The sequence below is a fragment of the Trachurus japonicus genome, chromosome 22 (genome assembly GCF_045865225.1).
Source record: "Trachurus japonicus isolate A0001 chromosome 22, Traja_1.0".
NCBI lineage: Eukaryota > Metazoa > Chordata > Actinopteri > Carangiformes > Carangidae > Trachurus > Trachurus japonicus.
This window is the reverse complement of record NC_140928.1, coordinates 14,832,302-14,845,278: the sequence shown is the minus strand read 5'-3', so window position 1 is coordinate 14,845,278 and position 12,977 is coordinate 14,832,302. Positions and strand designations below refer to the sequence as shown.

The 12,977-nt window shown below is 39.5% G+C and overlaps 1 protein-coding gene across 1 annotated transcript; it reads right to left on the bottom strand.

Moving 5' to 3' along the window:
- Positions 1-9,086: 9,086 nt before the first annotated feature.
- On the bottom strand, positions 9,087-11,782 carry gnly (granulysin). The gene is made up of 5 exons (XM_085766721.1): positions 11,632-11,782; positions 11,445-11,548; positions 9,763-9,840; positions 9,530-9,684; positions 9,087-9,329 (listed from the first exon to the last, which is right to left on the bottom strand). The coding sequence occupies exons 1-5, from the start codon at positions 11,678-11,680 to the stop codon at positions 9,251-9,253; spliced, it is 465 nt and encodes a 154-aa protein (XP_085622847.1). The 5' UTR covers positions 11,681-11,782; the 3' UTR covers positions 9,087-9,250.
- Between the last annotated feature and the right edge of the window lie 1,195 nt (positions 11,783-12,977).

The window sequence follows — 12,977 nt, the reverse complement described above, 5'->3', positions numbered from 1 at the left end:
AACTCCAAGAAGGCACGGAGGACTCTGAAAATTCTCACATCTCTTAGTCGAAATTTGAATTTTGGGTGAACTATCCCTTTAAGAAGTATTTTAATAGATCACACAGTTGAGAGAGACAGGAAATGGGGAGGCAGAGAGAGGGGGATGACACACAGCAAAGGGCCGGTGGGGCGGGACTGAACCGGGGCCGGCTGCAGCGAGGACTGTAGCTTCTGCCTATGGAGCGCCTGCTCAACCCAGTGACCTATCCGGCGCCCCGGTGTCTGTCTTGTTGATCTTGCACTCTCACATCACTGCTGAGCACGTCAGCTTGTGGTTGCTTCAACCTTTGATTAAACGTTGTGATAGTGTGAGCAGCCTGAGGTGAATGAGCTGATGATGCACTCTGGGACACAAAACTTATCACTTGTGCAAAGTTGTGTCAAAAAGATTTTTTTTCTTTCTTACACAATACGGAAGTTGAGTTGTGCAAACTTTAAAACTCAGCTATGTGCTTACTCTTTAATCTAACATGTAAGGCTACAACTTCACAGTCGCACTCACTGAAGCACGGCTCACACTGATGTGTGAATTGATCCTATACTTCATATTCCAGCCACTTGATAATCAAATTCAAATATAAAAAAATCAATATCATTTGGGTTAAATGTGTATTTTATCATCACAGTAGAGTGATGAGTAATTAAGTGCAATCACTACCATCACTGATTTATCAAAACCTGCTAGAGCTGCTTCAACTTCCACCTATAATTATATGCAAACTGTGGTTCTATAAATGTGTAAGGCACTGGAAATAAGGTTGACAGTGGTAAATGTAAATGTTAAAATGTTTTTTTGTAGCTCAGCAACAGTGTTGTATGTGATGCATGTGGGAGAACTTTCAGATACTGTGGCAACACCACAAGCAGAGCAGCATTCATTTGAAGAACAGTCTGTATCGTACAGTAAGCCAGTACAACCTGTCTGTTTCTGCCCTATGGTTTTGATCAAGTATCAATATCTAAGAACATTTCTACCAACATTTCTACCAGTTGTCGGTCTGAGAAGTGAAGCTCACTTCCGCGTTCCAAAAATTTGTGAAATGTCCGAGCAGGTCTGGAGACAGCTGCTTCGAGGCCAGTGGGCGGGTTCTCGGCTGGTAAATCCAGCATGGCGCTGTTCAGGCCGCCATATTTGAGTCACAAAAACTACTCCCCAAAACCAATGGGTGACGTCATGGATGCTACGTCCATATTTTTTACAGTCTATGATTTCTACACTTATTTATTTCAGTTTTTCTGCACTTGGTTTTTAAATTCTTCATATATATTTACGCATTTAAACATATTATGTATTCCCTTTTTTGCTTTATTACTAAACATGTATTTCCTATTTATCAGCTTATTTTTTTTAAAGCAGAAGTAAGCGATCCGGTCGTTTTGGCTAACTTCCTGTCAGCCGATGGAGTTAGCAGTCCCCACCGTTGTCCCTACGTCACCACATTCACGCGCATCCCATGGCTGCACCCACAGAGAGGACCGCCCCTTTATGCCATTCTCTCTCCTCATTGGATAAAGGTTGTAGGATACAAGGAAAGTTTTCTCCTCGGCTTACAGCAGAGCAGAGTGACTGACAGACCCGTGTTTCAGACCAAACACTCTATGTAAGTGATTGCTGTCGGAAGATATAACTATTTAAGACTTATATTAACACAAACATTACGCTTACTTCTGCTTTAAGGCAGTCCCCCCTCCTAGAGCCAGAGTGGTTATAGTGATGCAGTCAATGAGTCACTGCCACTCAGGGTTCATGTTCAGTGTGTATGTGTCCAGAGGCCAACAAAGAAAAATATTCATACAACTGGAAATGCAAACATTTATTGAAATGATTCATGGTATAATGCAACAAAAAATAAACATAATCAAAAGAAGAGCTAATCATGGCTTAATAAAATCAAGAATTATGATTAAAATAAACTGTGATTCATGTGGGGTCACAAACACATGAGGTTAATGTTTTTTCTTATGAATTAAATTCAGCAACATTAGGGAAAATCATTGATTCTGTGCATCTTCATTGCTTGGATAAACAATCCGGTGGGACGGCCGAGTTACGCTAGGGAGACCAAATCAGAAACAGACAGAAGGTTAAATAATTATTTGTGGTGGACAAAGTAAAATCCATTAGCAGCAAGTAGCAATAACTGACTACTAATAAACAATACTACGACTTATTGGTCTGGGCGGAGTTTATCGGTATTTAGATTACTCATTAGGTGGTTGAATTTACTCACTTGCAGGCCTCGGACTCATCACAGATCTTCTTCACATCATCATTGGTTTGCAGCCGCTCAATCAATTCGTCAAGGTGTTTTTTAATGAATTTTTTGCACAAGGTTTTATACTCAACATTATCGCAAGCAGTAAGCAGCTTTGATTTCAAGACCTGTAACAGCAGAAATTGCATTATTGCTTCTTCCAAGATGCTCTAGATCAAATTGTCCAGGCTCTTTAGATCTTTAGACGCTACAACCTAATCTGTGTGTCTGTCTCTGTTTCTGAAATAAAGTAAATGTGTGTATAAATATTTACCTCTTTGGAGGCGTTTTGTCCAGCTTCTTTTCTCACACGGTTTAAAGCCTCTTTGCATGCATTGCACACAGCTGGAACCTGCAAATGAAAGTGACTGGTGATTTTGAATGTTAAATTGTTAACATACTTTATACATGGTGGAATAATCTGTGAAAATTGCGCATGCTCAAAATCTTATTGGCCTTTTTACAATAATTTCACGTCTAAATTTCTCATATGCATGGTGGCCCTAAAGGCTCAATGCACTGCAACTTAAGAAGACACAGACGAAGAGCACACACATGCTACAAACTTAATCAATTTCACAACACATAGGGCCACCATACATGTTTATATTTTAATAACTTGTTGAGCATTTCACAAACACACAATATAACAATGATATAAATAATATAACAACAAGTTCTGTGAAGGATATTACCTGACTAACTTTCACAGGGATTTCCATTTCCACCTTCTGATCATCAATTGTGAACTCCAAGCCTCTCCCACGGACTGTCCAGACTGTGAAGGTACAAAAAAATGTTGACATACACTTTGCTGCTCCATGTGAGAAACATGACAGAGAGAAAACAGCAAAACACCTGAGTGTGTCACCAGGATGAACACAAGGAGGACAGCAGACGTTTCCATTGCTAACACACAGTAGTGATCTCTGGTCTCTGTTTGTAATTGTGTCTGCCGGCGACCCTCCTTTTTATTCAACACAGCAACGGAAATTTAAACCACGACCTTGTCAGTCGTATGAATCAACTCTTCACAGAGAGCAATTTCACAGAAATCCTCCTTTTCATCTTCTCACTTTCTTCAACCAATCATCTTTTTCCACTTAACTGCTGATGAGATTGTGGGTGTGGTATTATTTGTGTTATGGTTTGCCTTGACATCTTGCAATATCTCTGTTCTGTCAGTGTAAGATTTATTCTATTATGTACTTGATTCCTCTGGCATCATCACAGAGTCTGTCAGATGCACACTTAGATGTTCAAAAGGACTGTGATAAGGGGAAAAAACAGTCACACATTAACTAATGCAAACTGGAGACAGCTCGTAGGTTAAAGTGACTTGTGATGATTTCATCTTTCAATGGCCAATTTTAACCAAAGAAAGAACGTCTGGTTTTCACAGATCTTGCTTCACACTTCGCTGCTTAGCACGTCAGCTTGTGGTTGCTGCAACTTTTGATTGAACACTGTGATAGCTGTGGGCAAGTGCCTCCTGAGATCAATGAGCCATGATACGAACTTGTTCCCCTCATGCCCGCAGAACTTGCACCTCTTTTGAGCAGGGTTACTAGTATTTTAAAAATCACGTAATTTCTGCCAACTTTACGTAAAACTAAATGACTGTTCCTGACATTTAGTGATGTGCAAAGCAGTTCACATTAGTGTCATCACACAATATTATTTGTACATTCACAACAACCTGCCTGACATGAGCTACTTCTCTTGCTGCCTGCTACAGTTACATGCAGACCAGTCAGAGCAGGAATTACCCTGCAACAGAGAGAGACATTTGTTACTGTCACTGGCAGTGAGAAAGTGAATTCACCTCTGTCTCACCAATTGTGTGTGTGTGTGTGTGTGTGTGTGTGTGTGTGTGTGTGTGTGTTCAAACAGGCAGCACACGTGGCAGGCACTAGAAATGAAAAGCACTTTCAGTGATAAACTAGAAAATGTAAATGTGAGTACATTTCACCACAATGTTTTTTATTTCAATTTGAAAAACATGACACAGTCTATTTTCCTGCAGACTGGTCCTCCGACCTCTAGGGGGCCTCCAAATCCCCACCCAAAGCCTTTTCCTATTTTTTATTTATTTTTTTTAACACAAATGTATTGAATATTTAGATTATAAGATATGAAACAAATGATGCAGAATTACTTTATGTGCAAATACAAATGATTATTTAAGGTTTGCTGGCTGTTTGTAGGACAATAACAAATACCCTCTAGGTCAAAGGTCAGGTAGTGACCATGGGAGATCAGCAAACTATACTGTAGGTTACTAATAGAGGCTTGGAAACATTGTGGAAAAATAAGTGCTGGAGAAGTAGAACAGCGAAAAATTGTGAATAATTTGAGAACATTATTTTAGAGAGACTGAAATTCGTACAAACTTACCATTTGCCTTGACGTTTTTGATTTTCGGTTAGTCCAACTGCAGCACGGTCCTACCTGCACACACCTGAGTTAGCTGCTTACCAGCGGCCCCGCTATTTGTGACTTCCTTACTTTTTTCTTTTTTTTTTTTTTTATCCAATGGCAACTGAAACCGAGAACAAAGACGAAGAAGAGAACCGGACTTGAATACAGTCAGGCGTTTACCAGAGAAAGTCCAGAGACCAAATGTCTCACCAGGAGGTAGGTTTTCTCGTATTTATTATTATTAATAGAAAAAAAAACATACTTTATTGAGAATTTTAATTACAAATAGCTGTCTCCAGATTTCTATGCAGGGTGTGTTTATGTGTGAAGTAGGGTTGCACACCTATCGTGTGACATTGGGCTTGTGCTCCAAGTAGGATGTTGAAAGGCCTGTGTGATAGGATAACGTCATTTTCCATCCACGATCTCTGGCTGTACGATGAAGGAAGCTGATTGGTGGATGTGGGACAGTGTGCACTTGCACATGTCATTCAACTACTATAGACTGAAGGCTAATATTGATACTGTTGCTGGTGACATGGGAAAGTATTGTTTCAATCATGTATTGTAAGTTCTGTATGATAAAATACATAGGTGTTGATATGGCCTCTGTATTCTCAATTTGGGTTTGTTGATATAGTATTGATGATGTTGATACCAGCTTGGATTGATCTAACTGGAATGGAAATCAGTGGTAGCCTATTACACTTCACAAATGGCTGAATGATTTATATCCATGGTTCTGTCCATAATTGTTTATACATTTAGTTTGTTTGCTGAGTATGAGAGATGATGCTCTTTAATGACAACTGAGTCTTTTAAACTTTTGAACAGCAGTTCACTTATTGCTCACGTTCAATGTATGTCAGTGAACCACTGAGTGTTAACCAGTGGCTCATGAGATTGTCTCGGTTATTTCACCACAAGGGAGCAGTGAATTAATTGTTCACCTAAAGCAGTGTTTTTCAACCTTGGGGTTGGGACCGGGGTCAGGAATAAATGTGTAAGGCACTAAAAATAGGGTTGACAGTGGTAAATGTTAAAAACTTTTTTTTTCTTTTAGCTCAGCAACAGTGCTGTATGTGACGCATGTGGGAGAACTTTCAGATACTGTGGCAACACCACAAGCAGAGCAGCATTCATTTGAATAACAGTCTGTATCGTACAGTAAGCCAGTACAACCTGTCTGTTTCTGCCCTATAGTTTTGATCAAGTATCAGTATCTAAGAACAGATTATTTCTACACTTATTTATTTCAGTTTTTCTGCACTTGGTTTTTAAATTCTTCATATATATTTATGCATTTAAACATATGTATTCCCTTTTTTGTTTTATTACTTCAACATTTATTTCTTATTTATCAGCTTCTAAGTTTTTTTGGTAGGCAGCCCCCCCTTCGAGCCAGAGTGGTTGAGTCACTGTGGAAATGCAAACATTTATTGAAAATGACTACAAAATTATTCATGGTACAAAACAAAGTGCAACACGAAATAAACATAAATAATCAAAAGAAGAGCTACAGTAATCATCACTTAACTACAATCAAGAAATATGATTAAAAGAAACTGTGATCCATGTGGGGTCACAAACACAGGAAGTTAATGTTTTTATTATGAATTAAATTCAGCAACATTAGGGAAAATCAGTTTGATTCTGTGCATCGTCATTGCACAGAATCACAATCCGGTGGGGCGGCCAAGTTTTAGTAGAGTAACCATTTCTGAAACACAAACAGAAGGCTTAATGATTATTTGTGGTGGACAAAGTAAAATCCATACAGTAGCAATAACTAAGACTAATGGTATTGACATTAAAGTGGTATCTCAATGTTATGATTGGTCTGGGCGGAGTTTACCGGTATTTAGATTACTCATTAGGTGGATGAATTTACTCACATGCAGGCACCGGACTCATCACAGATCTTCTCCACATCATCATTGGTTTGCAGCCGCTCAATCAATTCGTCGAGGTGTTTTTTAATGAATCTTTTGCACATGGTTTTATAGTCAACATTATCACAAGCAGTACCCAGCAGCTTTGATTTCAAGACCTGTAACAGCAGAAATTGCATTATTGCTTCTTCCAAGATGCTCTAGATCAAATTGTCCAGGCTCTTTAGATCTTTAGACGCTATAACCTAATCTGTGTGTCTGTCTCTGTTTCTGAAATAAAGTAAATGTGTATATAAATATTTACCTCTTTGGAGGCGTTTTGTCCAGCTTCTTTTCTCACACGGTTTAAAGCCTCTTTGCATGCATTGCACACAGGTGGAACCTGCAAATGAAAGTGAGTGGTGATTTTGAATGTTAAATTGTTAACTTACTTTATACATGGTGAAATAATCTGTGAAATAATCGCTGTGAAAATTACGCATCTTATTGGCCTTTTTATAATAACCTCACGTCTAAATTTCTCATATGCATGGTGGCCCTAAAGGCTCAATGCACTGCAACTTAAGAACACACATGCAAAGAGCATACACATGCTACAAATTTAGAAAACAACTTAATCAATTTCACAACACATTGGGCCACCATACATATGTTTATAATTACTGAGCATTTCACACACACAATAATATAACAATGATATGAATAATATAACAAGTTCTGTGAAGGGTATTACTGTACCAGATCGAAAACACCTGAGTGTGTCACCAGGATGAACACAAGGAGGACAGCAGACATTTCCATTGCTAGTGATCTCTGGTCTCTGTTTGTAATTGTGTCTGCCGGTGACCCTCCTTTTTATTCAACACAGCAACGGAAATTTAAACCACGACCTTGTCAGTCGTATGAATCAACTCTTCACAGAGAGCAATTTCACAGAAATCCTACTTTTCATCTTCTCACTTTCTTCAACCAATCATCTTTTTCCTGCTAACTGCTGATGAGATTGTGGGTGTGGTATTATTTGTGTTATGGTTTGCCTTGCCATCGTGCAATATCTCTGTTCTGTCAATGTAAGATTTATTCTATTATGTAGGCCTACTTGATTCCTCCGGCATCATCACAGAGTCTGTCATCTTACTTGGGGATGCACACTTAAATGTTCAAAAGGACTGTGACAAGGGGAAAAAACAGTCACACATTAACTAATGCAAACTGGAGACAGCTCGTAGGTTAAAGTGACTTATGATGATTTCATCTTTCAATGGTCAATTTTAACCAAAGAAAGAACGTCTGGGTTTCACAGCCTGCTAGACTCAGAGTGAGGCGGACCAGTCAGAGCGGGAATTACCCTGCAACAGAGAGAGACATTTGTTACTGTCACTGGCGGTGAGAAAGTGAGGTAACACTTTACTTGAATACGTGTTCATAAAACTGACATATACTGTCATAACCATGACATGATACCTAAACAGCAGTGAATACTTATGACAGCTTATGACAACAATGTCAACTTTGCATCCAAAGTGACATAACTTACTGCCTTTGGACTATAAATAATTATTTTGTGCTCTCATTATTGAATTGGAGCCTTGTGTGTTTGCTGAGAAAAATTATTTGGCATGTTGTCTCCAGCTCCTAAATTCTTTGAAAACTGGTCTGGCCACCATGAATCATGGTGTTAGATTTGAGCACCACCATATTTAAAGCAGAAGTAAGCGATATTTTTGTGTTAATATCAGTCTTAAATAGTTATATCTTCCGACAGCAATCACTTACATAGAGTGTTTGGACCGAAACACAGGTCTGTCTGTCAGTCACTCTGCTCTGCTCTGAGCTGCGGAGAAAACTTTTCTCGTATGCTACAAGTTTTATCCAATGAGGAGAGAGAACGGCATGAAGGGGCGGTCCTCTCTGTGTGTGCAGCCAAGGGATGCGCGTGAATGTGGTGACGTAGGGACGAGGACCAATAGATCCATGACGAGGGCGGGGGCTGCTAACTCCGTCGGCTGACAAGAAATTGTGGTGCGTTCAAGGCAACCCGTAATTCGTGTTTTTCCGACCTGTGAAGTCGTACCAGTTCGATCTGGTACGAGTTCACGGGTCGGAAGTTACGAGTGGCCGTTATAGTGACTTTCACAGGTAAAACAGGTCGGAAAAACACGAGTGGGTTGCCTGGAACGCTACAAAGTCGTAAGTTGTGACTTGAAGCTGTAACTTACGGTTTCAAGAGCCTGCCTGGAACGCAGCATTAGCCAAAACGACCGAATCGCTTACTTCTGCTTTAAGACATCTTTTGTCACTCTTTTTAACCCAAGCTTGAAGTTAAATGTTCATTCTTTGAATACTTCAGACTTTGTATGAGCTATAGTCAAACTGTTTTTATTTGTCTGTCCATGTGGCCCATCAGTCTCTATTAATTTATTTACCCTGTTGTGTACAGAAAAGATCACAGATTGAAATGCAAAAGTTTATTGAAATAAATTGCATTGAAAACCAAATCATGGCACAAGACAAAGTGCAACACAAAGTAAATGTAATAATTGAAAGCAAAGCTGTAATTTTGTGTGGTTGCACACAAAAGGTTAATGTTTTTTCATAGGGATTAAATGCAGAAGTTAGACTTTCATTAATGCATCAAACATCAGGGAACATATTCAATCATTTCAATCGGTGAATCTTCCTCTCTTGGGTAAAAGATCAGGTGAGACAGCTCCTTTGGCCTAAAGAGAGCACAGCAGTAATTAAGAATGAAAATTTTACATTGCAGGGAAAAGTAGAGTGAAAGGATATTACCAAGTAAATGCACTGAGACTGGCCACTATCAGTTTTATATTAATATGACATTGGATTATTTTCACTATCATTATTGATGTTTGATATACTGTATTATTGGGTAGTCTGTGGTTGGCTGGTAACTCACTTGCAGGCTTTGATGTTCACACAGATCGTCCTCACGTCATCGGTGGTTGTGAGCTCCTCGATCAATTCTCCCATGTATTTTTTGATAAGTTTGCGGCAGACACCTTTTAAGAGGCCAATTCCATTGCAGACTGTATTCAACTTTGATTTCACACTCTGTAAGAGCAAAACTTGAATTATTGCTTTTTCCGAGATGCTTTATGTCAAACTGTACAGGCTCTTTACACACTTTACCTCTGCTGTGGCATTTGGTCCGATGGCTTTCTTCACCTTGTTTAAAGCCCACTTGCACGCCCAGCATACACCTGGAATCTGCAAAAGAAAAGTATGTTACGATGATAATAATTATAAGGGTAATCAAGATCTCATGAAATATCTAATCTTTGTTCTACCCACGGAGGAGTTTGAGCTCTAGGTTTGGAGACAGTACACCTATACTTATTATGCATAACATTATGACAACTGACAGGTGAAGTGAATAACACATCATGGCACCTATTAGTGGGTGGGATATAGGGCTGCACGATTTATCTTATTTTAATCGTCATTGCGATGCTAACACGATAAACACATTGCAAAGGTTTGCCTGAAATGCAATGAGTACATTTTATTTACAGGCGAACCTCATACCTGTAACCTGAACCATATACCACTAGACCTATCACGTAATGGCGAACTGCCGTCAGGTCCCTTGGATACCACGCCTGAAACGTGTCCACACGACATTGATCGACATATTTGTACTGACACGACTTCTCATGATTAGTCGACTTGACTTAACAACGTTTGGAGTTTAGTTACAGCCTGCAAGTTTTTCTACTCTTCTTCTCTGTTTTTGGTGTATTTGTGTGGCAGTGTTACATCACCACTATACGTAAGCCTGGCATATGTAGTCCTACTACAGAGTATCGAGTCGTTTTGTGACTGCAGGTCATTATGCCAATATTTGCCGATTTATCGCAAGTCATATTGTCATCGCGATATTGAGCAGTGTCATCGCACACAGACATTTTGCTGATATCGTGCAGGCCTAGTGGGATATATTAGACAGCAAGTGAACATTTTGTTTTTAAAGATGATGTGCTAATTAAAGTAGAAAAAGGGGAAATGGGCAAGCATGAGGATTTGAGCAAGTTTGAGGACTGGACCACAGCGTCTCAAAAACTGCAGCTCTTGTGGGGTGTTGCCGGTCTGTTACAGTGGTCAGTATCTATCAGAAGTGGTCCATGGAAGGAACAGTGGTAAACCAATGACAGGGTCATGACTCACTGACACACGTGGGAAGCAAATGCTGGCCAGTGTGGTCCGATCCAACAGACGAGCTACTGTTCCTCAAACTACTTAACAAGTTAATGGTAGTTCTGATAGTCAGTAGACAGACACTGTGCATCGCAGTTTGTTGTGTAAATACACAGCAAGAGGGGAACCAAGACAACATTAGGCAGGTGATCATAATGTTATGCCTGATTGGTGTATATGTCTACGAAGTAATTTAAAATAGCCCCCTGCATGAAGCTACAATACTAAAATGCTGCGTAAGAATAAGCGCAATTACTAACAATCTAATAAATGAATAGCCTACAGTAAGTGTGGATTAAAGTTTTTTTGTCAGATTGAAAACCAGGGTGTCTCAATCAGCAGACATACAGCACTAAGGAATGTGACACTTTAACATTTTGTTATATGACATTTTCAAATTCAACCTACATTCTGTAAGACATGTTACCGGGGCGTCGTTCAGGCGCCCCAGTCCCGCGGCAGCCAGCTACGTATCAAATCCTGACTCAGGTGGCCCTTTGCTGCATGTCATTCCCCATCTCTCTGCCTCCCCATTTACTGTCTCTCTCCACTAAGAACTATCAATTAAAGGCAAAAATGTAAAAAAAAAAAAAAAAAAAAACTTTAAAAGATGTTACCTTGCCAGCCTGCATGGAGATATCCACCTCCACCTCCATCTCCACCTCCTCCTGCTCCAGATCATCAATGGCAACTTCAAAGCTTCTCCCATTGACTGTCCAGACTGTGAAGGTACAAAAAATGTTAAAGTACAATTTGTATAACAAAGACACAGTTCTATGAGGGAAAGAGAAGACAGCAAAACACCTGAACATGTCGCCACAATTGCCAGGATGAGGACTGCAGCCTTTTCCATCTCTAACAGGGAGTTGTGATCTCTGGTCTCTGTGAATGAGTGTACCAGTGCTGATGATGACCCCCTTTTATTCTTGACAGAAGTGAGGGGCGACACAACGACGGAAGTTCAAACCACAAGCTTGTTTCAAGTCTCAGAGCTGAGTTTCTGGTGGTTTTATGGAGGGCAGTTAAACTGAAGAACATCTTCACACCTCCCCCCTCACTTGAATTGTCATTACTTCCAGTAATGATGCTAAAAATGTTGTTGTAAAAACAAAACAAAACAAAAAACATAAATGAACTATAAAATATAATTATATAATTACAAATTCATTAAATGGGATTTTTTTTTAGTTTAGAGTCAATTTCATTGTTTATAGGACATCATGTACTCCTAATTTCATCAAACCAGTGAAGCACCTCACACAGATAACAGATAAGGGCTGAGTGATGTAGTTCACCACAACACCAACACTCACACCCACCACAACATATTGAGTATATTAACTAGAAATAATTCAAGTGAGCATGGGGGTGTGAAGATGTTCTTCGGTGAAACGGCTCTCCACAAAAACCAACTGAGACTCAGTTGTGTGACTTGCAACAAGGTTGCTGTGCAATTCCTGTAGCTGTGTGGCCCCTCATTTCTGTCAAAGGGAGGCGTCATCAGCTGGTACACTCTGTACTCTGTCACTCACTGAGAGAGCACAGATCACAGCTCCTGGTTAGCAATTGAAAAGTCTGCAGTCCTCATTCTGATAACAGCTTGGTTTTACTTGGTGTCTAATTCTAAAACAGTGGTAGGCTATTACACTTCACAAATGGCTGAATGACATAGATCCATGACTCTGTGCATAATTGTTTATATATTTAGTTCGCTTGCTGAATTTTAGAGACAAAATGCTCTGACAGACAGAGAGAGAGAGAGAGAGAGAGAGCCTGTTTAACCTAAGCTTGAAGCTAAATGTTCATTATTTGAATACTTCAGAGTTTGTACTGTATGTGCAAACTGTTTTTATTTTTCTGTCCATGTGGCCCATCAGACTCAGTCTCAATTAATTAATTTACCCTGTTGTGTACAGAAAAGATCACAGATTGAAATGCAAAAGTTTATTGAAATAAATTGCATTGAAAACCAAACCATGGCACATGCGAGACAAAGTGCAACACAAAGTAAATGTAACTGAAAGCAAAGCTGAAAATTTGATCATTGTGTGGTTGCACACAAAAGGTTATTGTTTTTTCACAGGAATTAAATGCATAAGTTAGACTTTCATTAATGCATCAAACATCAGGGAACATATCCAATCATTTCA

Coding starts and splice junctions, on each gene's coding strand:
- gnly (XM_085766721.1), bottom strand. CDS start 11,680: ATGGAAAAGGCTGCAGTCCTCATCCTGGCAATTGTGGCGACATGTTCA. Junction 11,549..11,631: donor AATTGTGGCGACATGTTCAG/GTGTTTTGCTGT, acceptor GTACCTTCACAG/TCTGGACAGTCAATGGGAGA. Junction 9,841..11,444: donor TCTCCATGCAGGCTGGCAAG/GTAACATCTTTT, acceptor TTTCTTTTGCAG/ATTCCAGGTGTATGCTGGGC.